A 25552-nucleotide genomic window follows, 5' to 3' on the forward strand; every position below is an offset into this window, starting at 1 on the left:
GCTCTCACCGATTCATGAAAGGCTTTATAATCAGAGCTGAGAATACCTTTGTGTGCCTCTTCATTGAGCATTATTATGCAATAAGTCACATAATTGTAGGTTGTTTTGGTGTTTTTTGGTATGTTTTTTTAATCCGAATTGGTTAAATACCAACAACAAAAATCAACGCATTTATTTTTCTCATATTTGTCACTTTTTTCTGTAGTGGAATAAATCACATAGTGAATGACTGTTCTTTTTTGTTTTTATTTTTTCCAGATGCCCCCACCACAGAGCAGCAGGAGCTATTCACCCAAAAACTCCAACAGTGCTGCACAGTCTTTGACTTTATCGACTCGGTGGCGGACCTGAAGAGCAAGGAGGTGAAGAGGGCGACCCTTAACGAGCTGGTGGACTACGTTTCCACTAACAGAGGGGTACTGGTGGAGGCTGCATACCCTGAGATCATCAACATGGTGAGGATTTGCTTTAAAGCTCGTTTGTGCAGCATTAGTTTGTCTAAAAGTCTTTGATTTCGCAAAGAAATCAAGGCAAAACACAAAACGGCATCTGCAAGATTCAAAGAGGGCTTTCCTGTGAGTCCATAACTTCCTGTGTGTTTGAGCAAGATTAAAAAAGTGTTTGTCGACAGCATGTGTGGAACATGTTAGCAGCTTTACCTTTCATACTGCGTCTGTTTGTAGCTCAGAGAGCCACACTGTAAAGTTTCAATTAATTTAAAATATGAGTCTGTGTTCTCCTCTTAATCTTTTAGGCTCTACCTCTCAACCTATGCTGAGAAAAATGCCTTTTCCACACAAACTATGTGGATGAGATTTTTATAACTGCATTTCTAAATACAAATTTTAGTGTATGTATGTGCAATTCACAAATGAAGATTTTGGGTTAAAAAAAAAAATACACTGCTTTTGTGTATCTAGCCTACAACAAACGACAACAATGGCGCCAAATTTATATATTTTTCTTTGCCTGCCTCACTTTGATCCTGTTGATTTTTAACTTTATTTGCTAGATAATTATTTGGTGCAGAGGTGTCCAGTCCTGGTCCTCGAGGACCAGTATCCTGCATGCCTTACTTGTTTCCTTCGCCACCACACCTGATTCAATGATTGAATTAGGGATGTACCGATCCACTTTTTTCCACTTCTGATACTGATACCGATGTCTGAGGCTTCGTATCGGCTGATACAGAAAAACAGTGCAGAATTCCGTTCAACAAACTCATCGTGCTCTTTTTATGGTGAAATCTCTGGAGATGCTTGATTAAGTTGGTAGTGTTATAACTGGAAGTTTTAGTGACACCCCCTGGAACTGTCGCTGTGCACGTATTGCACGTAGCTGTTGAATGTGTTGGCTGAGGTAGTGTGAAATAGCTCCAGATGTCTTAGCCTTTCTCTTGTTCCATTTTGAAAACCATCTGTGTGGTGAGTTCGCTAGCACGTGACGTCACTCAGAGCACAAAGCATAGAATTAGAGTGAATAGATCATCCCAGTCATGGATGGGTTACATTGTCACGATACCCGATCTAGAAGTTTTTTCGATATTGGGACCGACACCAATATTGGTATCGGATCGGTGCATCTCTAGACTGAATTACGGTGCATCCGGATAGTAATCACAGCGCTTCACTTCTTCCACATTTTATCCGAATTGGTTAAATACCAAACACACAAAAAAACTTTTTACATTGTTTTATTCTCATCTGTATTTACAAATTAAACAAGAATATGTACATGTTCATTGGAACAGCCTTGTTCCAAATGGTATTAAATTTACCTCTTTCCTCAAAATTCTACACACAATATCTCATTATGACGATCTGAAAAAAGATTTTGAGAATTTTGCAAATGTATTAAAAATAGAAAGCTAAGAAATCACATTTACAAGTATTCACAGCCTTTGCTTAATACTGTACTTTGTTGATCCACCTTTGGCAGCAATTCCAGCCTCAAATCTTTTTGAATGTGATGCCACAAGCTTAGCACACCTCTTTAGGCAGTTTTCCCCCATTCTTCTTTTTGGTACTTCTCAAGCTCCACCAGGTTGGATGATGGACGTCTGCACAACCTTTTCAGACATCTCCAGCGATGTTCAATCAGATTCATGTCTGGACTCTGACTTGGCCATTCCAGAAGATTCACAGAGTGGTTCTGAAGCCACTCTTTTGAGATCTTGGCCATGTGCTTTGGGTTGTTGTCCTTATGAAAAAGGTCAAGAGCGCTCTGGAGCAGGTTTTCATCCAGTTTGTCTCTGTGCATTGCTGCATTCATCTTTCCCTAAATCCTTACTAGTCTGCCAGTTCCTGCTTCTGGAAACCATCCCCATAGCATAATGCTGCCACCACCGTGCTTCACTGTAGGGATGGTATTGGCCTGGTGATGAGCGGTGCCTGGTTTCCTCCAAGCATGATGCCTGGCATTCATACTAAAGAGTTCAATCTTTGTCTCATCAGACCAGAGAAATGTGTTTCTCGTGGTCAGAGAGTCTTCAGGTGCCTTTTGTCAAACTCCAGACGGGCTGCCATTAGGGGTGCACCGATTGCAGTTTTCTGGCCGATCACCGATTTCTAAAAAGTCTAACCTGCCGATACCTATTTTGTTTTATAAGCGACACTGTCAGGTGTTATAAGGTCACAGTGCACCTTCAATGTTCCAATATTATTTTATTGAAAAACATACCCTTGAACAATATCCTAGAAACAGTACAAACTTGTTTTAACTGGCCATGAGATGGTGCTCTGAAACATAAATGAAGTTCAAACAATTGTTGTTAAAACTAAAAAAAAAAATCAGTAAAATTGGTTTCTCGTGCAAGTATCGGACGATTTCCGATTTCTCAAAATTAAGGAAATCGAGGCTGATATATCGGTGCACCCCTAGCTGCCATGTGCCTTTTATTAAAGAGTGACTTTGATCTGGATACTCTACCACAAAGGCCTGATTGGTGGATTTCTGCAGCGATGGTTGTCCTTCTGGAAGCTTCTCTTCTCTCCACAGAGGAACGATGGAGCTCTGACAGAGTGGCCGTCAGGTTCTTGGTCAACTCCCTGACTAAGGCCCTTCTCTCTCGATCGCTCATTTTAGACGTCCGGCTCTAGGACTAGGACTCTAGGAGAAGTCCTGGTGGTTCCAAACTTCCTCCATTTATGAATGATGCTCATTGAGAGCTTCAAAGCAGCAGAAATATTTCTGTATCCTTCCCCAGATTTGTGCCGCAACATAATCTTGTATCGAAGGTCTACAGACAATTCCTTTGCCTTCATGCTTGGTGTTTGCGCTCTTACATGCACTGTCAACTGTGGTACCTTTATGTGTGCCTTTCCAAATTAATTCCATTCAACTGAATTGACCACAAATGGACTCCCATTTAAGTTGTAGAAACATCTCAAGGATGATCAGTGGAAACGGTATGCATTTGAGCGCAGTTTTGAACTTCATGGCAAAGGCTGTGAAACATAAATGTGATTTCTTGGTTTTCTATTTTTTATATATTGGCAAAAATCTCTCTTTTTTCACATTGTCATAATGAGGTATTGTGTGTAGAATTTTGACGAAAGATATTAATTTAATACAATTTGTAATAAGGCTGTAACATAAGAAAATGTAGAAAAGGCGAAGCGCTGTGAATACCTTCCGGATGCATCGTAGATGCACAAGCACAAGTGTTATCAGACTCCTGAATGCAGCGAACTGGGTTCTGAAATGATTCTATTGATCGTGCAGGAGTCATGTTACACAACAGGATGTTTGACAACTCATCCTGCACCTTCGGAGTATCTTTGGCCAATATGTTGCAGATATGTGTTTATAGCTGGTGCTCTGAGTTGCTGAGCGTCCTCCCACAGTACAATAATGACTCATGTGCAGCTTTTAGGAGACGGCAGTCGGTGCTGCAATGATTCACTTCACGGTGGAGATTATCATGCTGGATACAACTGAGCACATCCTCAGCTGAGTCAAGGAGTCTACAGATTACTAATGGATTGTAGGCAGCAATTCATGTCATGCTTTGCAACTATTGATTTAGGATTTAGTTCAGTGTAGCAGCCCCCTACAAAACACCTGATGGTGCACTCACAAGCAAAACTAGGATGGACTTTGTTGCACCAAAATCCTATAGAAAAAAAAAACTTTTTACGTTGTTTTATTCTCATCTGTATTTACAAATTAAACAAGAACATGTTCATGTTTTCACTAAAGAGAAACCGAAGAGCTTCTGCAATCTGTTTCAGTACATTCTGATTAAAAGCTGTCTTTGTTTTGCAGATGTTGACTACAGGATGGCAGCTTCGGGGATAAAGATTGAAATAAATGCCAACTGTGTCAACCAAAACAAATCTGGCGTCAGAATTTAAATGGCAGATGTTTGTTTTCTATTATATTAATTGTGATTTAGTATCTTGAAAATGTGTTTATTGGAGCAACCAAGGTGAAAACAAAGTGATTTGTCATTTTTGTGTAACTTGTCGCAGGTAAAGAAGGCATAAATATCTGTAAACGCATCATAATGCACACTGTTCTACTGCACAGATGTTTTTTTTTTTTGGCTTCAACTTTTTTGGTTTAAAATGATGAGTCATTAACAGTTGTCTACGAGTGTTGACGACAAGCTTTTATATCCTTGAATCCTTATAGTATTTTATTCCTTAGGCCTCGTTCAGACCTGACCATGTACAGTATGTCCACCTTGGGTGAAATCGGCTGCTAGTGGGCAGCTCTGATTGAGAGCGTTCACAGCTGTCCGGGAGCTGTTAAATCAGCGTGACAGCTGGTCTAATGATCTTTAAAAATAATGCATTCAGACATCTGAGCTATATTATTATTTTGACCTTAACATGGTTCAGCCATTAGTGACATTTTAGGTAGGTAAATGGGTAACAATACTGTATCATAATACAATTATTTAGGACTTTACAGAGTCCAGTGTCGGATCAAAGACTCGCCTGCACAGCTTCAATGTAAACTTACCATCATTTATATGTTTAGTTATGCGAGTAATGCTAATGCTGCTTGGATTGTTATACTGTGATTGACTGCTCATTATCACACATCAGGTCCAGTTTTCTCTCAAATAATCAGGGCAAATCATAGAGTTACAGTAGTCCCTCGCTACTTCGTGGTTCATTTTTCACTGATTCGCTATATCGCCGTTTTTCAAAGTAAAATTGGGCATGACACAGTTGGCTGATTGATGGATGAGCCATGGATTTTTTTTATTTAAAATAAATTATTTAAAATGATTTTGCACCATGTGTGCAGCCCACAAGTGCAGGGGGAAGCTTTGTCCTGCAGCTGATCAGCTGATCTCCTCTGCCACACACACATTTCTCCTGCTGCAGCAGCTTTGTGGAGGGTTAACCCTTTGATGTCCAGATGCACCGATCGACCTTTGTCTTCCAACTTAAAATTCAAAGTGTGTCACGTCATAAAATTGTCATAATCGCAGAATATAAAAGTGTTAAAAGTTATTTTTAATTATTTTAGAACATCTATGTTCAGTAGTTACAGTGTAACTGATCAAGAAGTGCATTTCTGCTCCGTGGGTGGAGCAGATTGTGGATGGATTGTTTATTTAAAATATTGCAGTATTGAAATTTAAATTGTTTATTTAAGGAGGGAGATTGGGAGTAACCGGTGATGAGTGAGTGTGATTACAGCCTGGCACATGTCATGACAAAGTTTACTGTACTTGAATTTGAACTTGGACTACTGTATCCCTACTTTGCGGTTTTTCACTTATCGCAGTGTATGGAACCCCCGCGATAAATGAGGGACTACTGTATATAAAACCACTAGAGCATGCACTGCCCACCCTGCCCATTGTTTACATTTGTGACATTGTGGAGAAGCTAAGGTGGTGTTTAAAACAAGCAACTGCTCACAGCCAACTGTTAAACAGCAAACCCAACTGGATCTGTGTCACAAATTATTATTAATGTCTTTCCAATAACTTAATCTTCTTTTTTCTTCTTTTGGCTGCTCCCTTCCTCTGAGGTCGCATTTGTTTTTTTAGCCACATGTCTTTCTTGATGCAACCATAGACCACTGAGCTACCACAGCCCTCTGTGTGGAGCAGAGATCTGCTATCTAATGCATTCCTGGAGAGTAGATGGTGGGGGTTAAGGGCTTGCTCAAGAGCCCCAAGTGGGGCAAATGAGGGTGGATGCAGGTGTGGGTGCTTCACCTTTCCCACCCACATTTTGATGATGTCCGTCCAGGGAGTAGAACAACCTTTGACCTTCTGATCGCATGCTCGCCTTCTCTAACCTCCTGACCACCATTCCCCTTTCCAATAACTTAATTTAATTCAAAAATAAAACACGAAGTGCAGATGTTTGGCCATCTTGGTAATGGCCACTGTTGCTGCAGTTAATGTCACGCGACCATTGCACCCTGTAGTGTTTTATATCGCTCTGTGGAACAAACAAGGCAAAGAAAAACTCGCCATGCAGCATCCTTCAATCAACTTTGGTTAACAACATCCTGACAAAATGGACATGATATTGAAAGGGATACTCGGTTTAGCAGAGAGGGATAAAAACTTTCATTGTATTCTCAAGGATGGCTGTTTTAACTATTTTTAATCAACTTTTTTTTTTTTTACCATGCAACATAACTTTTTGTGTGGGTCCTTGTCAGTTCAGTAGGAGGTCCTACATCAAGCCTCAGGACCAACTGTGTTCAGACTGCCAAACATCTGCAGCTCAAAGAGCTCCAGACCACCTCTGAAATTAGTTTGTAAAAACATTTTCAGTGCGCTTCGAGGCCATTCAGACCTGTGTTTAGTGCTATCCGAGTTCAATCTAATAGTTATTTAGTATCAGATGTGAACAGGATCTTAGAATCAGATGAGTTGGAGCAAGAAAACGTCTACATTTTTGGAATGTCGTTGTGAAACTAAATCAGAGAGTGAGATGTTTTATTGTAGCCTCCTGATACTCAAACATGAGCTGAGGACATTGTAGCCTAAAAAACTTACAAATAAAAATGTGAAAGGAAATAAAAACGAGACTAATTTTATTTCAGATATATTGATGACCTATTCTTAATCGCATCTAATTAATACGTTTAACAACTGTAGTTTTCTAAATTACTATAAGAGCTTCAAAGTACACAGAAAGCTGGTCACCAGCAGGTTAACAGGCTTGTTCCTGGGTACAATGTAAGATGCATAACTCCTGCTGGTGCACAGCGTGTCCTCCTTGTGAACCTAATTTCCATGTTGGTTATGACTGATGAAAAGAAACACAGCTATGGAGAAAGCTCAGCTCAGAGCCATGTATCTGCACTGCAGACAGCTTCTGAATGAGGTTAGACAAACCGCAGCCACACTGCCAGAAAGCAGACTTAAATAATTGCTCTCCTGGATGCTCCGCTTGGCATCACATGACAGGGAGGAGACGACGGCTTATGGTGCTGCAACACGGAGCGCTGCCTTGATCATGAAGGTTGTCTGGTATAAATGGCTACATCAAAACAGCTTTACTATAACAGTAGAATTAACTATTCTTAATTAATTAATTAAATTCTTGAATTTATAGCATGGATTAATGTAGAAAAGTGACAAGTTCGGCTAAAAAAAACAGACTGACTGAATTCATTTGCTTCAATTTACTACGTTTCCTTCATTTTGCTGCTGGATGACCTCGATTCTTGCACTTTGTTGCACCTTCCTCTCTTGCTCTCTTCAAAGACTTGTTGCTACGTGTTTGTTGCTATCGCTCATAAACAAAGCTTGAGATTCTCATCACCAGCAAACCTTCACCAGTTTCACCTTCAGCTCTGACACTTAAGAACAGCCTGTTCTAAATCCTCCTACATCACTCTCAAACACAAAATAACTCTTTCCTTTTTCCTCCTATGAAAATATCTCACACGCCTCTCATGTTTGCCATCCTCCCACGGTGTTTTCTCTTGTTATGTCCAACTTTAGTTATTTTTCAATACACTGAAGTGACTGTGGGATCCAAATAACTGCTTCTGATGCGTTTGTGGTAAATTATCCATCTTTCTGTGCTTTGTAGTTATTATGTCTCTTCTGGGGCAGCTGTAGCTGAGTGGTTAGAGCAGTTGTCCGCCAATGCAAAAGTTGGGGGTTTGATTCCACCAGCAGTCACATGCTCAAGTGTCCCTGGGCTAGACACTGAACCCCTCATTGCCTCCGATGTGTGTTGGTATATGAACATGATAAAGCACTGATTAGTTTCTACAGATTCAGATTAGCTTTGAAGAGATCTAGTAGGGTGCTGTATGAATGGGTAAATGAGGGCACAGGTTGTGTTGTAAAGCGCTTTAAGTATCTTGATAAGATTGAAAAGTGCTCTATAAGTGTAGTCCATTTACCATTTGCAACATTTCATTTGCCATACTAAGCTTAGACCCAGCAGCATTTACGGTATAAAGCTTTAATGCGGTTTGAGTTTTCTGCAAGTCTTAAATCAGCACAGCAAGCAAGAAAATGTGTTTGTTCAATTATATTTTTGTTATAACAATGCTTCTTTGCAATAAATCTTATACAGTTGGAAAGTCTGTTGATTTCTGCTTATATGGTGCCACATTTGAAAGGAAGCTGCATTGGTGGGTTGAGCAGCAGAGTTTAGTATGTGGGTTGCACTCGTGAAAAACTTGCCCAGTGTTTGCTGTCGATGCCAAACAGCTCATTCTGCTTTTGGCTTTTGTTTGGTGTTTATTGGATCGGATGATTTAAACTAGAAGAAATAAGACATGGTGGTAATTTAACAATTTATTCCTTTAACAAACAAGGGTCTTAGTAGCATGTGGAAGAACAATACACAGCCACAACAGCCTGGTACCTACCTCTTCCTCATGCTTATCAACCGCTTGGTCACACATCGCTGTGGGATGGTATCCCATCTTTGATGAGCATTTCCTGCATTTCCAAACATAACAAATATGATCATATTGGTCACTCTGGAACGAACAGCCTGATCCTACAGGTGTTCAACAAGATCAAAGTCACGACTTCAGGGCGTCCGTTCCATCCCAAGTGCTGGAGGTAGTCTCTGATAAACTCCACTCTGTGGTGGGGTGGGGGTGAGTGTTGTCATCTTGGTGGATGGAGTTTAGTCATTTTGGTATTTCAAAGTAATTGATAATTAATTGAAGCATAAATCTTCTTGTTAAACTACATTTTTTTGCCTAATTGGCACAGAAGCATTAAATATTAAACAGAGTTAGATGTACGAGTTTAAAGGCTTTCAGATAATGTGTTTAAGTGTTTAAATGTGACTTCGCTGCATCTTTTCTCCAAAGTTCCTATGAAAGCAATCAGTCTGAAACTTGTCAGATGTAATTGTGCTGAATGAACACTGCAGGGAGTCAACAGGTCGTGTTGCTGCTGCGTTTAAGAAATAAATAAATAAATGCTCGATGTTGGCAGATGGTGTTTTCATCAACTGACAAACAGCTGCTCTGCTGTGTAGGACTCCTCCAAAGTAAAAGGAATGTAACGAGCGATGAAATGGCAGCTAACCGCTCTTAGCAGAGGCAGCAGAAGAGCTAACTTTTACTATTTGTTTCAGCTGATAATACAAACGTCTATCTTCTTTGTCAAAGCAACATAAACATTGTTGAGTGCATCAAAACCTGGAGTATAAATAATTTTAAATTCAGCATTTACCCTGTTTTTCAGAACATATTTGGTCATTTTAATTCAACGTCTTGAACAGTCTGGGCCATGCACGAAGTGGCCTTTTGAGTGCAAGCGTGCAAACTCCACGTGCACATTGTCATGTTGCTACAAAACTAAAGCAGCTGTGCTTTGAAACAGATGTTGCAAGCCTTGGCAGGGAGCTTCCCATTTTCACACAGTCCTTACAAGGTAGGATTGATGTGAGTCCATGCTGCATCTAAACCATTCAGTTTAGTTTATTGAGCAGGGACTTTGTACAAAAAAACATCATACTTATGAGAGAAAGATGCAATGTGTCAGATTTAGTTACTAACTTATTTCCATCCACTTTATCTAGGTAGGCAAAATGCGCATAACAACCTAAAAACAATTTGACAGCAAACACTTCTTATAACATTAAGTTCTTTTAGAAGCTACTTTAACACATTGGATTATTGTTAGTTTATTACCCAGCTTTTATTATTGTTTGTCTGTAAATACCTTTTTTTTTATCCATGGTAATTAAACCTGATTGTTCAGAACTTATACTCAAACTGAAAGCTTTATCTTTTCTTTTTAGTAGAGTTTCAGCGTGTCAGAATTTGGGTTGCTGCTGAGGTTTAAGTCCCTTTGCCGCTGCCTTCCTCTCCCATTAGTGTCAGCTGGATTTTCCAGCTGCCAATAGTTAATTTCATGTTGCCTTTATCACTTCAGCATGAGGTTGTGCATCCAATTACATAATACTGCCTTTTCCAGCTGCCTGCTGCTGCTGCGTGTGTCATTCTGAAATTTACCCTGACTAAAAATAACAAAAGCGGGATGGAGGTGGCAGTGACCTGTCTGCAGTGATTGTCTCTGGTGCAGAATTTTAATAGGGTGTTGTGACAGATGCTGAATCTGTAATGCTTTACCAAGTAGTTTTCTGTTTCTAAAGCAGCAACAAATATCCTCAAAATGCTCAGAGATTGTCCAGAAGAAAGGTTGCTGTCCTTTCCACTTCCCAAGTTTCCACAGTGCTAATGTGTTGGCTTGTTTTAGGGTTTATTTACAGTTTTAGAAACAGCTTATTTATCACATAAATTATTCAGGGACTTCAGGTGTCGGAGATGCTTGACTAACTAGAGGAAAATGTGACGTGAATGCTGACTGCTAAATAACTGAGCTGAAATTTGCAGAAGGAGCTAAAACCGAGTTTTAAAGTCACAACAAACAGATCAGCTAAAATGAGGACAACACGATCTGAAAGCAACAGAACGAGCTGAGAACGAAACACTCCCAAAGTAGCAGAACAGTACAAGCTAAAAGCAACAAAGCTAGCTAAAAGCTGTAGAACAGTAAGCATCTTAACTTTAGCTAGGAGTAAAAATGTGTAAAATAGCATCTAAAATGAGCAAAACGGATGCTAAAATTGGCAAAATGTTAAAACTGGAGCTAAAAGCTTGAATTAGCAACACAAACTTAAATAAACATAGAACATGTTATAGCTAAATTCAGCTAAATAATAGCAAACGTATATATCTAAAAGGAAATTTTATTTTTTCTTCTTTCGGCTGCTTCCTTCTTGAGGGGTTGCCACAGCAAGCAAACTTGCACAAAAACTTGGCAATTGTTTTTATGCCAGTTGCCCTTCCTGACACAACCACAGACCACCGAGCTACCACAGCCCTCTGTGTGGAGCACAGAGCTGCCAACCAGGGTGCCCAGGGGAGCAGATTGTGGGGGTTAAGGCCTTGCTCAAGGGCCCAGAGTGGGGCAAATGAAGGTGGAGGCAGGTGTGGGTGCTTCACCTTTCCCACCCACATTTTGATGTTGTATGTCCGTCTGGGGGTTCGAACCTTTGACCTTCCAATCACAGGCTCGCCTTCTCTAGCCTCTGTGCCACCACTCCCCCTCTCCATATCTAAAAGGATATATGATGGCTAAAAGAAGCAGAACAGTAGCTAAAAAGCTACAAGTAGCATTAGACAAAAATGCCAGTGCAGATTAAAAAAGCAGTTTTGTATGAACCAAAGGAAATCTCAGCATATTTTCTATGGGAAGTTTTGTTTTCAATAAGTATAGTTGTTACAGCAACCAAACCTGATGGCACATTATTCCCAACCAGCCAGAACATTTTGATTTATGAAAGGTTACAATAACACAAAGTATGAGGAAGTAGTTTCCAAAAAACATACGGAAGAAACTAGAAATAGTAAAGCGATAATCTGAATGCTTGACTCAGCGTTCCTAAATAATTTAAAGCTCTCAGTCGTGCTGTACACAAAGAGGACTGATAAACGTTAAGGGAGGCCTGAGTTAGTTGTGTTTGGAGCTATTTGTGCTGAAGGAAACGGAGATTGAATATCACTCCAGAAGCCCCGCTGTTACAGGCAGGTGTGAAAGCCCGGAGGCTGAATACATAACTGGTTGTGCTGAATAATACATCGAGAAAAAATAGTCCCTGCTGGGCTGAAACGTACAGTGCGTGCAAAAGTCTCGATTTATCCCTCAAGTTTTATTGTTTTGTTTTCAAGGAGACGTTCAATAACTACGGTAAAGTGATTTTCATCAGCAGGCTTTTAAATAAAGGTTTATGTGACGTTGTTCTTTGGACCTTGGCTGATTTTTCACTCCTATTTAGATCCAGTAGCTGATCATATTCAGAAGATTTTTCTTTTTTTAGGCCACTTTATTCTGACCTATGAATCATTCAGGCATACAAAGGGATGTGCCAGTGGTTTGTCCAATGACTAAACGACGACGATTATATTGGATTTTTTTTGCACAATTTGTTTCTAAGACCCTATAACAGACAGGTTATGCCAATTTCTTAAGCTGAATCCATAAAAATGCAGAAAATATTGTGACAGAAAATGTTTGTTTTTTTTTACACCAAGAAGAAGACCAACAATCTATGAGGTGCAAACTTGTTGTGCAATCAGTGATCCATCTGTCAGGTCTTGACAGGTCCTTGTTGGGTTTATTTGTTTTTAAGACTCGTCTTTCAGATGCTGTTAATCTTCTGTAGATATGTCTTCTCTCCTACTTGTATCATCTTTAAGCACAGACTTCAAACTGTGCTGTCATGGTTCAGTACAGAATTAGACATCACCTTACAACCTATGTTTTTTGTTACATTTTTTTAATACCATTTTACTTTCACTTGTTATTCCCAATTTGTACGCATCCTGTATGATTATCTATTGTAGTCTTTGTTGTCTACTGTTGTCATCACTCTTTGTTAAAATCAGGTCTCTCTTGTAAATGAGTCCCCGAGGCTCAATGGGATTAACCTGTCTAAATAAAGGTTGAATGAATGAATGAATCACACATTAATGTTTAAACACATCTTTGTAATCTGACTACAGCCAAAATGATCATTTATAATAACTGTAACTTTAAAAAGCAGAAATATATGTTAAATTTCTGTCGTCTTTCATGTTTATTTGTTTTTGACTAATTTAAACAACTACTTTTTTTTTTGTTTGTTTGTTTTTTGTTTTTTTCAGATCACTACTAATGTTTTCCGGGCTCTTCCTCCAAGTGATAACCCAGATTTTGACCCAGAAGAAGACGAACCCACTCTAGAAGCTTCCTGGCCTCATATTCAGGTATGTTTTGACGCTTCACTCTAGCTGTGTTTACATGGACACAAGTAATCGGATTAAACGGCCATTCGGAATAAAAATGCATCATGTAAACGCCTCATTCGGATAATTTTTTGTTTATTCAGCTCGATCTGAAAGAATTTGTAATCGGAATGAGACAGGTGGTTTATGCCGATTCATAATCCGAAAAGTGTGCATGTAAACACTTAATCTCTTCATTTTTTTTTCCCGATCGTGAAAAACTGACCAAACTGCGCATGTGCGACCCATGTCATCCGCCTGGCTAATGCTAATAATCATCAAGTCAAAGTCACTTTATTGTCAAAAACTGCGATATGTACAGGACATACACAGGATTGAAATTACATTACTCTCAGACCCCGGTACAACAATAACCATTTAACATTAAAACATTTAATAAACATAAGCATAAAAGGAAATAATAAAAGTATGATACTGTCTTAAATTGTACTATAGCGGTATTAAAATTTTTTTTTAATTATATCTATAAAATAAAATGAAATGAAGTGAAGGTCCTGACATTGATATTTGTAGTAAGTGGCAAAGCAGCATATGAAGTAAATGTACACAGTGTATGTATGAAATCCTTGATATTGGTGTAGGTAAAGTGACCTATGCAATAAGGCTAGTAAAAAAAAATATATATATATCAACGGTAGTGTAATAACAACAATAAAACTAGCATGTCGCGGAAGCAAAACTGGTCAGTGAACGACGCAACATTTCTACTAAAAACTTTGAAAGAGCTCAAAATAATCTGTGTTACCTGTAGCTCAATAAGGGAGTGCAGTAACGTCTCCACGTCATGAAAACCTGTCGCGGGTCCATTTTGGGCGCACAGGTTTGTTTACGTTCATCCTGAAAGTAAAGTGGAAGTAGAACTTCTTCTTCTGTGTTTTTTTTTTTAAGGCGAGTTTACCACTCTGCGCACATCAGTACTTCTGTTCAGAATAAAACCCCGCTGCATGTAAACGCTCGTCGTGAACAGATTGTGCCCATGTAAACGATACATTCGGATTATTTAATCTGAGAACATTTCAATCCGGTCAAAGAATTTTGCACATGTAAACATAGCTTCTGTCAGTAATTGCTGGAAACTCGTAGTCTTTCATAGTTGTGTGTGTAGAATCGTAGTCGAGTGTTTATTCCTATTCGGTTTTTTTCAGCTGGTGTACGAGTTCCTGCTGCGCTTCTTAGAGAATCCAGACTTTCAACCCAGCATCGCAAAGAGACACATCGATCAGAAGTTTGTTCTGCAGGTGGGCACCTTTTTCCCCCAGAAGTTTTCATTTCAGTTTTGTACCTACAGCTGCAAATTTTTCGATTTCTCTGCAACTTGGTGTTGTCATATGTGTTGAGTTTGTCCATATTTACCACCGCTCGTCACCAGCCTTCAGTAAGTCTTCTGCAGATATGTCAGTCTGCTCTCGCCCGTCTCCATATGTTCATGTTTAGCACCCACCTACTGAAGGAATGTTTCACTTCTTGCACAGCAGCCGCCAACAGGCATTATAAGGTCTGGAATGTCAGCCGGGCCACATCCGAGGTGCCTGCTCCGTCTTTCCATGATGCGAGTGTCGTTTGGGAGCTTTAAATAGCCGCCTGTTGTTTACTCTTTGGTAGGAGAAAAGTTGAGTGTGGTGAGGGCAAAGAGAACAAGGTGGAGGTTTGGCTGGTGTTACAGGAGGGAAAACAAATCCTGATTAGGGTAAATTATCTTAATAAGCGCACGGCGTGGGAGGAGATCCTCGCAGTTCCCCGCTGAGATGTGACGAAGCCAAAGTGTGTCGGGGAGAAGCTTTCAGAGGTTCACAAGAAAAATCCAAAGTAGAGTAAACTGCCTGGTTTTTACCTTACAAGTTTATTTTGGTTTAAGCTGTTCTGGTGTTACTGGATGGTCTCGTGCTCCGCACAGCTGCTGGAGAAAACGGCCATCGTCCTGGGAAATAACCACATGTGAAACATGTGGCTGGACACGTGATCAGGGCGTGTTTAAAGGTTTTTTTATGTTGCCATGAGACATTTTAGTTTAGCGTAATGTGAGCATTTTCAGAAACCTGAGTTCAACATCCATCCATCCATTATCTTTACCTGCTTCTTCCTTTTCAGGTCGCGGGGGTCATTAGTTTTTAATCTTTTATTATGTTTCAAATTAGACTGTGATTGTAACTTTAAAGGCAGATGGTAGGGTGAACGAGTTTAAAACAAACGATTTATCCTTTATCCGTTTTAGTTTTTATTTATCGGGAATTTTGCAATAAAGATTTTTGTTTTTACTCAATTTAAAAAAGCATCTCAAGTATCAAATTAACATTTGACATCTGCTGGTATTTGGTTTTAATTTGATATTTTTGTTTTCTTACAGCAAGCCGTTGTGTTTACATAACATTAGTAAATTCAAAGTAAGGAATAATGTTTTTAATGCTTAAGCTAATTTACACCTCGGTGCTGTGCGGATTAAAAACAACCATTGTTTCCAACATTTATAAAGTGGATTTTTGTCATAAAAATAATTTTTAAAAAAAATCATACTTTCTTTTGTACTTTAACTCAGTGACTCCTTTTCTTATCGTTTTGTTAAAAACAAAGTTTAACTAAAACAATATGTTCATCTTTACAGATAGTTTCTGACAGGAATGCTCTTAAGCTGACAAACAAGTTTTATTTTTAATTCAGATTATCTAAAATCTTTGCTTTGTTGCATGTTTTTGAAACACTTGCATTCAATGCTTAAGACTTTTCATTGCACTGTTGGTAATCTATAAAAAAAAACCAGTATCTGTAGGAGGATCAGACACACAAACAATGCTGCTCTCCCAGTAAAAAGTAATTTTGACCCAACATCTTACAATGACAGTATAAAATTGTTGGATTAATAGAAGTTATTAGGCCCAGTTTGTGATCGTAATAACTGAAAGTATGATCCTTTTTCACCATAAAACTGAGTGATAAAGATTTGTTAAATTGAAATGCATCAGCACGTTGTTTATTAATGTCTGTTTAGGGCTTTGTCGTAAAGAGAGCCTCTGATGACTTTGTTGTATGTCGATCGGGCTCCTGGTAGAACTCGGGTCCTGATGTGACCTGCTGTGATTTAATATTGATGTTCCCTCAGGCAGAAGCAGCACGCCTGTATCAAACTGAGGCTGCTTTCATTTCATTAGAGAGACAGACCCAGAGTCCATATCCTGTTTCGTTGTCATCGATCAGCTCAGCGCTACTGTTGCTCAGAATGTTTATGTAACTCTGAAAACTAATTGCACCAAGCATGATTGTTGTTGTTTATGATTTATAGATGTATTCATTTTACATTAAATGACATGCCAAGACACAAAACATTTATCTCAATGAATTCAAAATCTTACTTCTAACCTACAAATACTTCAACAACCTAGCTCCATCTTATATTACAGATCTTATTGTGACATATTTTACTAACAGAGCACTTTGCTCTCAAACTGCAGGCTTACTTGCGGTTCCTAGAGTTTCCAAGAGCAAAATGGGAGGAAGATCTTTCAGTTATCAGGCTCCTCTCTTGTGGAACCAACTTCCAGTTTCTGTCCGTGAGGCTGACACATTGTCCAGTTTTAAAACTGGGCTTAAGTCTTTCCTTTTTGATAAATCCTATAGTTAGGGTTGGCTTGTTATGCTGCTATAGGCATAGACTACTCGAGGACAAATTGACCTCATTTCCTTAAATTAATTGTTAAAATTGAATAGTTTTCATTTGATATTATTTCTATCTATGTGATGCTTGACCTGCCATTGTGTATCTGTTCCTCTCAAACCCAGCCGGTCGAAGCTGCTTGTCCTGAGCCTGGTTCTGCTAAAGGTTTCTTCCTCCTGAGAGTTTTTCCTTTCCACTGTCTCCTTCATGCTTGCTCAAGATGAGTCTGTGATGAAGTTAAACTCAAAGCAGTCTGCTCCTCAGATAATGTTAATTTTTCATGTATATGAATGTTTCTGTTCAGTGCCCTGAGATGACTTGGTGCTATTATATAAATAAACTGAATTGAACTGAATTAAAAGGCTTGAGTCGAGTCTTTTAAGAAAATTGTCTCGTATCTGGAGCTAAAAAATTAGGCTTACGTATTACTTTGTTAGAACTGAAGATGTTTTTATCCTCGATACAGTTCTGAGTCATTTAAAAAAATGAGTTGGGACGATATAAAGTCTTAATTGGATATTTTCAATATTTAGTTTTATTACAGCACAGGGTTGGAGACTTCATACCAGAAATACCATTGTGTGTTTGACGCCTCAGCTTTTTATTGCAGGAAAGAAAACCTGCTGTGTTCGTCTTGTTCCTCAAGTTGTTTTTATACGTCTTGAGCTTCGTCCGTCCAACTGTCTGTGGACACTTTTTTGCCCTTGCCCTAAATTAATAACCCTTTAACATAGAAATGTCAAATTGCTCTGCTGGACACTTCATGGGTCAACAATGTTCTTTATTGATTTCAAGCTCACAGGTGACCTCTTTGTTAAAAACTTGTATACCCCAGCTTAACATCCAATTAACAAAGAAATGTCAAACCCCTTGTTCCCTGCATTGTCTCTATCTGTCCATCCGTGTAAGATGTGCACAGTAAGTTGTTCTCGATGTAACTCCACAAATACTGCCCTACAAGTTCTGTTTTCTTGTCTGCCTCTTTGACAAAACGGTTTCCTTCACTGACTCAAAGTATTCATCGCCTTGTCAACCCAACATATAACTGTAAACTAAGGTTTAATGTCTCTTGAGATCATTCAGGCTATAATTGATTAAGGTATTAGGGCTCACATTAGGTGATTCAGGGCATAAATGTTTCTCACATCATGATTTTTTTAAAAAGCGGGATCTCCGACAATCCTCAAAATTCACTGCAGAGCTCCGAGTCTTTTCAGGGAACAGGGATAAACTGAAACATGTTGCAAACTCTTGACGTTCTTGTGCTAATCTCCAATTACATTTCACTCACTGGGCAACACAACTGAGGAATGTAGAGCAGCCAAACACATTATATGAATCAGCACAATGCCACAGAAAAAAGAAAAACAAGCACCGTTATAATGAAAGCCTTTTCTTGGCTCTACACGGGAGTAAAAACAGAAAACTTCCTCGTGACCAAGGTGCTCCTAACATTCAAATAGAAGGTGAGCATCGGAGCATTTCTTTTGAACTCTGTGGCTTTATCCTGATGCATGCTCTGTGTCTTTACTGTCTTCAGCCGTATTGTTATGATGAGTAATCACGTGTTACAGCAAATAGCTGCTCTGTACCAGAGGGAAGGGCACTCAAACACACGTGCTGTATGTGCAACAAGATGGAAGAAGCTGGTAAACAGAAGGTTTGATCATTCAGGCAGGTCTGCCTCAAAGCCACCACAGAACACTAAAGAAGAACTTTTCTTTTTAACAATGGCAACAAATCTCTTGGAGTGATGGATGATGAATCCTACAGCATACGTCTCATCTCCGTAAAGAATCGAGCCCTAACATTCCTTGACAGATTGCATATCACCCGCTGTCTTTCATTTCAGAGGTTTTAACTAAAATTATGCTAAGAAGGAGCTGTTTTGATCAAACCTTGTAAATGACATTATGCGTGATCTCATACAACTATTGTTCGATCTCACAAGATGTGATCGTGCTCAGAAAATTAAATTTTCGTGACTCTGCTACTACCACACCAAACCTCAGCTCGGTATCTGTAAAACTGACTGAGTTAAAGTCATTTGGGGGTTTGCCAACACTGATGAGCTGTGGTGGCCATCTTAAATGGGGTTTACTCCAAAAGTTAGTCAGCTGCAGATGTTCATGCAGTGATTAGCTTCTGAACGTTTCCAGCAGTTCATGAGTGATTTTGCTTACGTTACAAATGAACACACACTCAAACGTTAAAGCCTTTTGCCTTCGGTGGTAGGTGACGATAAAACCTGCACACCTAACAATATACAGGTGCTGGTCATAAAATTAGAATATCATGAAAAAGTTGATTTATTTCAGTAATTCCATTCAAAAAGTGAAACTTGTATATTATATTCATTCATTACACATAGACTGATTATACTGGTATTTCAAATGTTTATTTCTTTTAATGTTGGTGATTATAACTGACAAGTAATAAAACCCCAGTCATTATCTCAGAAAAACAGAATATTGTGAAAAGGTTCAATATTGAAGACACCTGGTGCCACACTCTAATCAGCTAATTAACTCAAAACACCTGCAAAGGCCTTTAAATGATCTCTGTCTAGTTCTGTAGGCTACACAATCATGGAGAAACTGCTGACTTGACAGTTGTCCAAAAGACGACCATTGACACCTTGAGAGGGCAAGACACAAAAGGTAATTTCTAAATAGGCTGGCTGTTCACCGAGCTCTGTGTCCAAGCATATTAATAGAGGGGTGAAGGGAAGTAACCAATGTGGTAGAAAAAAAGTGTACAAGCAATAGGTATAACTGCACCCTGGAGAGGATTGTGAAACAAAACCCATTCAATGTGGGGGAGATTCACAAAGAGTGAACTGCAGCTGGAGTCAGTGCTTCAAGAACCACCACGCACAGACATATGCAAGACAGGTGTTTTAGCTGTAACATTCCTTGTGTCAAGCCACTCTTGAACAAGAGTCAGCGTCCAAAGCATCTCGCATGGGACTGCTGCTGAGTGGTTCAAAGTTATGTTCTCTGATGAAAGTAAATTTTGCATTTGCTTTGGAAAGCAAGGTCCCAGAGTCTGGAGGAAGAGAGGAGAGACACAGAACACATGTTTCTTGAGGTTCAGTGTCAAGTTTCCACAGTTGGTGATGGTTTGGGGGCCATGTCATCTGTTGGTGTTGATCCACTGCATTTTCTGAGGTCCGAGGTCAGTGCAGCCATCTACCAGGAAGTTTTGGAGCACTTCATGCTTCTTGCTGCTGACCAACTTTATGGAGACGCAGATTTCATTTTCCAACAGGACTTGGCACCTGCACACAGTGCTAAAGCTATCAGTACCTTGTTTAAGGACCATGGTATACCGGTTCTCAATTGGCCAGCAAACTCACCTGACCTTAACCCCATAGAAAATCTATGGGGTATTGTGAAGAGGAAGATGCGATACGCCAGACCCAACAATTCAGAAGAGCTAAAGGCCACTATCAGAGTAACCTGGGCTCTCATAACACCTGAGCAGTGCCACAGACTGATTGACTCCATGCCACGACGCATTGTTGCAGTAATCCAGGCAAAAGGAGCCCCAAGTACTGAGTGCTGTACATGCTCATACTTTTCAGTTGGCCAACATTTCTAAAAATCCTTTTTTTTATTGGTTTTAAGTAATATTCTAATTTTCTGAGATACTGAATTTGGGGTTTTCATTAGTTGTCAGTTATAATCATCAGCATTAAAAGAAATAAACATTTGAAATATATCAGTCTATGTATAATGAATGAATATTCATTCAACCTTTATTTAAATGGATAAATCCCATTGAGCCTCAAAGACTCATTTACAAGTGAGATCTGTTTGGACTTTTTGAATGGAATTACTGAAATAAATAAAATTTTTCATGATGTTATAATTTTATGACCAGCACCTGTATAGACACAGCTTAATGTGAACATGGAAAAACATCCTTTTGTTAATTATTGTGTAAATGCATAACATCTGTATCTGTAAAAATCAGTGCCGTGTTTACAACTGCAATTTGTCACAGTTTGTACGATTGCGTTGGAAAAAGCCCTCCAGCCCGTCAGCCTTTCTTCTTGTTCATCTGTTCGTGCTCAATCCAGAGAAAACTGTAATCTCAGCGGTGGATCACTAATGAGGCTTTTTCTCAGCCTTTCATCACATTTGTCTTCTATACATGAAATAAAGACGCCTCACATCCTAAATAGAAGGAGTAATCATAAACTCCGCTTGCAGTGCAGTAAAGGTGCTGAGTCATGAAGTGAACGCACCAACTGTCGGATTAAAGGCGTCATGGTCTGGTTTAGCTCAACAGGTGATTGATAATGTTCCTATTGGTGTCTCGGTTAGCGTGACAGTATTTTATTTTTTTTTATTTTAAGTCATGAAAGGCTTTTAACTGTAACTAACTTGGAATCTACTTTGAGTAGAGTTGTCGTGATTAAGCGTACGCGAAGTGTCTGAGGAATGACGGCGGTTTTGTCTTCGTCTGTGCAGCTGCTGGAGCTGTTTGACAGCGAGGACCCGAGGGAGCGGGACTTCCTGAAGACTATTCTGCATCGGATTTATGGAAAATTCCTGGGTCTGCGAGCCTTCATCAGGAAGCAGATCAACAACATCTTTTTAAGGTGAGGGATCCATCGAGAGGGGAAATATGTTCGATGTTGCAGGTTTGTGTTCGGTGTCTGTTCGTCTTGTTGGGCTTCCTTGTGTCTTGTGTTTAAAAGGAGTCCAAATGGGATTAAATAATCCTTTTCAGGACAGATTTATCTGCTTTAAAACACGTTCACAGAAAGTGTAAACAAAACAAACAGACTGTGGCTGAAATGATGCAAGATGTGAGGAAATAACTTTGTAGATAACAATATCTGGATAGACACAAGACAAATGAGCGTTTTAATAGATACAATTGAAGCAGCTTGTTGTTTGTTGGAACAAATTAACTCTGAGCTCCTTGGTGTTTTCACTAAAACTAAGATTTAAGTAAAACGAGAGAAACCGAGCAAACGCTGAAGGCTGAATGACTTTACTCAAAATTTACTGAAACTTCTGAAACAGTTATTAAAACTAAAAGTAGAACACTAGCTAAACGTCAACGGTACAGTAGCAAAATGTTAGCAAAAAGTTTCAAACCATCCATCAATCCATTATCTTTTACCCACTTCCATTTTGGGTCACGGGGGTCGCTGGTGCCCATGTCCAGCAATCACTGCGAGGGGCGGGGTACACCCTGGACAGGTCTCCAGTCCATCACAGGGACACATAGAGACAAACGAGACAAACAACCATTCACTCTCTCACTCACTCCTAGAGACAATTTAGAGTTACCATTCAGTCTAACATGCATGTTTTTGGTCTGTGGGAGGAAACTGGAGCACCCGGAGAAAACCCACGCATGCACGGAGAGAACATGCAAACTCCACCCAGAAAAGCCTCCAGACTGGGATTTGAACCAAGGGACCTGCTCGCTGAGAGGCAGCAGCTCTACCAGTTGCGCCACCGGGATGCCCAGTTTCAAACAAATTAACTTTTTTTTTATCTTTATTGAAATTATACAAAACAGTACAATAAAATGCAGTATACAGTAATGAAATAACAGCCACCAGGGGTTTGCAAACACTGAGACAATAATTTACAATACCATGTTACATAAATATATTAAAGAGCGCACATAAGGTTCAAGTTTTAATGGCCTTTGTGTTGGTGGAATATTTAATAGTTTTGATGTATTGTTTGACCTCATTTTCAGAAATGGAGATAAGAGGTTTTTGATTAGTGTAATGACATTTATGAATATGCCATGGGTAGGTATATAATAAGATTAATAATATAGAACTGCTTTTCTTTAGCTGTTGGGTAGTCAGTGAAGCCAAACAAAACATGTTCAAAGCAAAGTGAGAGATCTGGTTCTTTAAAAGTAGAAATCAAAATACAAATACTTTTTCACAATTGAGTCGAGAAGGAGCAAGACCAAAATAAATGAAAGACATCTTCTGGGTTTTCATCACACAAAAAAAAAAAATTATATTTATATCCTTTTTAAACCGTTGTAAATAAATTTTGGATGGGTTAAATCTGTGAATAATTTTGAATGATACTTCTCTTACTTTATTATTTATCATGTACTGTATCTGGTTGGTAAAGTCCAAATCCTTTTCCAGTTAAGGTTATTAATCAAACCAATTAACTGAGTAATTAAAAGTTAGCAAAAGACCAGCTAGAAGCTAAAAATAAAAGTCTTAACTAGAAACTTAAAGGAGCAAAACGCTAGATAAAAGCCAAAAGGAGCAAAACTGTATGTACAAGTATTAAAACACTAGCTAAACAAGCAAAACTTTTATCTAAGTGATTAATAAAAAGTACTGTAGCAAAAAGCTAGCTAAAAGTAGCAAAACTATATAAGCCAGAAGTAGCAAAACTAGCTGAAAGTATTAGAACGCTAGCTATATTATTGATTAAAAAGTAGCCCAAGGCTATTTAGGAGCTAAAAGTGGTCTAATGCTAGGATCGAGTAGGAGACTGGTGGCAAAAAATGGTGCAAGACGACCAAAATAAAGCAAGTATATGCTGAACGAGATTTCAAAGATCCATCATAATTTCTTTGCTAATGGATGTTTCAAATTTACCCCCAGGGATTAATAGTGTCTGTCTGTTCGTCCCTCCCTCCCCGGTCTCCTGTCCTGTCTGTCTCTCTTAATTGAAGAGATCTTGATGTGTTTTTATGGGTAAAATAACTGTAAATAAAGTAAAATATTTTTGAACTGTCCAAAAACCAATGGTCATAGCACTCATCTCCCGAATGAGCTGAAGGTTTTATCTACTAATGGCTAAAACGGCACATGCTATGCTGAAATAAATTGAGGAAAACTTAACAAGAAGGAAAAAAAAAGCCAAGCAGAAAAACAAGTGTTCACACGGAGTGAGCGTTCACATAATTATCATTGTTTAAAGAAACTCGCATCGCTCACCGCCTTCCTCAAGCTGTTAGCTCTTGGAGTATGTGCTGGGGACAACTCTCAACTACTACCATTTTCATTGTTTGCCAACACTCACTTTTCTCCTTCTGCTCTGCCGTCATGATGCTTCAATTCAGAGCAAAGAGACTAAACTGGTCTAAGGTTTATCATATCGCAGCAGTCCTGACACGTCACTCTCTGATTTTACGGTAAATGGTCAATAAATTGTTTATCCCTGATACAAATAATAAAAATAACTGGGTGTTTGAAATCCAGGCAACGTCTGATGTGAGAACGGCTCCAACATGTGAGCTGCTTTACTGACGACGGAGTTCATCCGTTGGGTCTGCTGGTTTCCTGGAACCATTTTTGAAAATCCTTTTCACTCAAACATGCTTTGATTTTGTCCCCTAGCAGCAGAAACACACGAGACCTCCAGTAAATCACTTGTTTGTTTACTTTGGACAAAGAAAATTATAAATAAATGAACAAGTTTAAAAAAAAACTCAAATAGTTTTTGATTTATTTTTATCGAAACGAGACGGCTCTTAAAGGCTGTTTCAGCTTTTTATGATTTCTTTGTTTTAAAATGAGCTTTTCTGTCTTTGTTGGTCGTCACTAAGGAGCTTCGCTCTGTAAACAGCCAACATTAGTCTGAACAAACCCCCTCTAGTTTGGCTCCGTGTTTGCTCGTTCGTTTCTGAACAAGACGAGTTGCTCGGGCTCCTCAGTCAGCGGCGCCGTTTACTTTGAGCAGCGATGCGTCGCGGCTTTATGGCTCCCGTTGCTGCGTGACAATGAGCTGCGGATGATTGAGACGGGGAACGCTCAGTGTCATTTCCAACCGGCAAGGTGCCCCCTCTTTGGCAATCTGCCACGAGGATAAAAATAGTGCCCCGGTTGTCAGGCTCCGTCCCTACGTAACAGCGCTGCACGGCGAGATGGTGCCACGTAGTTCGTTTTGTGATCAACAGAAATGACAAATTATAATATTTAGTCCTCTGACATGCAGATATAGACGAGTCAATTTCTAAATCAGAATAATAATATGTAGAAGAAACGCCCCCGGACTCTATGTTTCTGTTGTGACGTGTCCACGCTGCCTTTTGCAGGTTCATCTATGAAACTGAACACTTCAATGGTGTAGGAGAACTGCTGGAGATTCTGGGAAGGTGAGTAATAGACTAATAGGTACGATGGTTTATAAACTGATTATTAATTAGTTCAGCACATGTCAGAACACGACGCTTCAGCAGATTATAGCTTCTGCAGGACAAGGATTTCATGCTTTCCTTTAATGTGTTTGTTGGTAAATAAAATTAGTTTTGTCTGCAACTTGTTGAATAAACAAGGCCTTAAATAAATCATAAAAAGGCTTTACGAGGACGTCATGTGATGTAAGAAATCATGATAGATATTGTGACGAGTCGTCAGTTCTGAGCATTTTTAAACCTTTGTAAAGTTTAAAATGAAAGCTGAGTAAACTGTTTGGTTGCGGATGAACGTCTTAGTTTTCTGATATTTGCCAAATCTGTTCCGTTCTTGTTTTTGTTTGTTTGTTTACAGTATCATCAACGGTTTTGCGCTGCCTCTGAAAGTGGAGCACAAGCAGTTCCTGATGAAGGTGCTCATCCCGTTACATACAGCTAAAGGACTGGCCCTTTTCCACGCGCAGGTAGAAAACCGGATCAGAAGGAATGTTTTCGTTT

At 39.2% G+C, this 25552-nt stretch overlaps 1 protein-coding gene across 1 annotated transcript in view; it reads left to right on the forward strand.

Annotated features, from left to right (window-relative positions):
• The window catches only part of ppp2r5a (protein phosphatase 2, regulatory subunit B', alpha isoform), a 54959-nt gene that overhangs the window by 23765 nt on the left and 5642 nt on the right, over positions 1-25552 (forward strand). The window contains exons 2-7 of the mRNA XM_037685898.1: positions 259-455; positions 13120-13221; positions 14406-14498; positions 21385-21515; positions 24956-25015; positions 25410-25518. Coding sequence (XP_037541826.1) covers positions 259-455; positions 13120-13221; positions 14406-14498; positions 21385-21515; positions 24956-25015; positions 25410-25518 — 692 coding nt within the window. The remainder of the gene's footprint in view (positions 1-258; positions 456-13119; positions 13222-14405; positions 14499-21384; positions 21516-24955; positions 25016-25409; positions 25519-25552) is intronic.

This window comes from Nematolebias whitei, chromosome 12 (genome assembly GCF_014905685.2).
Source record: "Nematolebias whitei isolate Nwh7 chromosome 12, NemWhi1, whole genome shotgun sequence".
NCBI classification, from domain to species: Eukaryota; Metazoa; Chordata; class Actinopteri; order Cyprinodontiformes; family Rivulidae; genus Nematolebias; species Nematolebias whitei.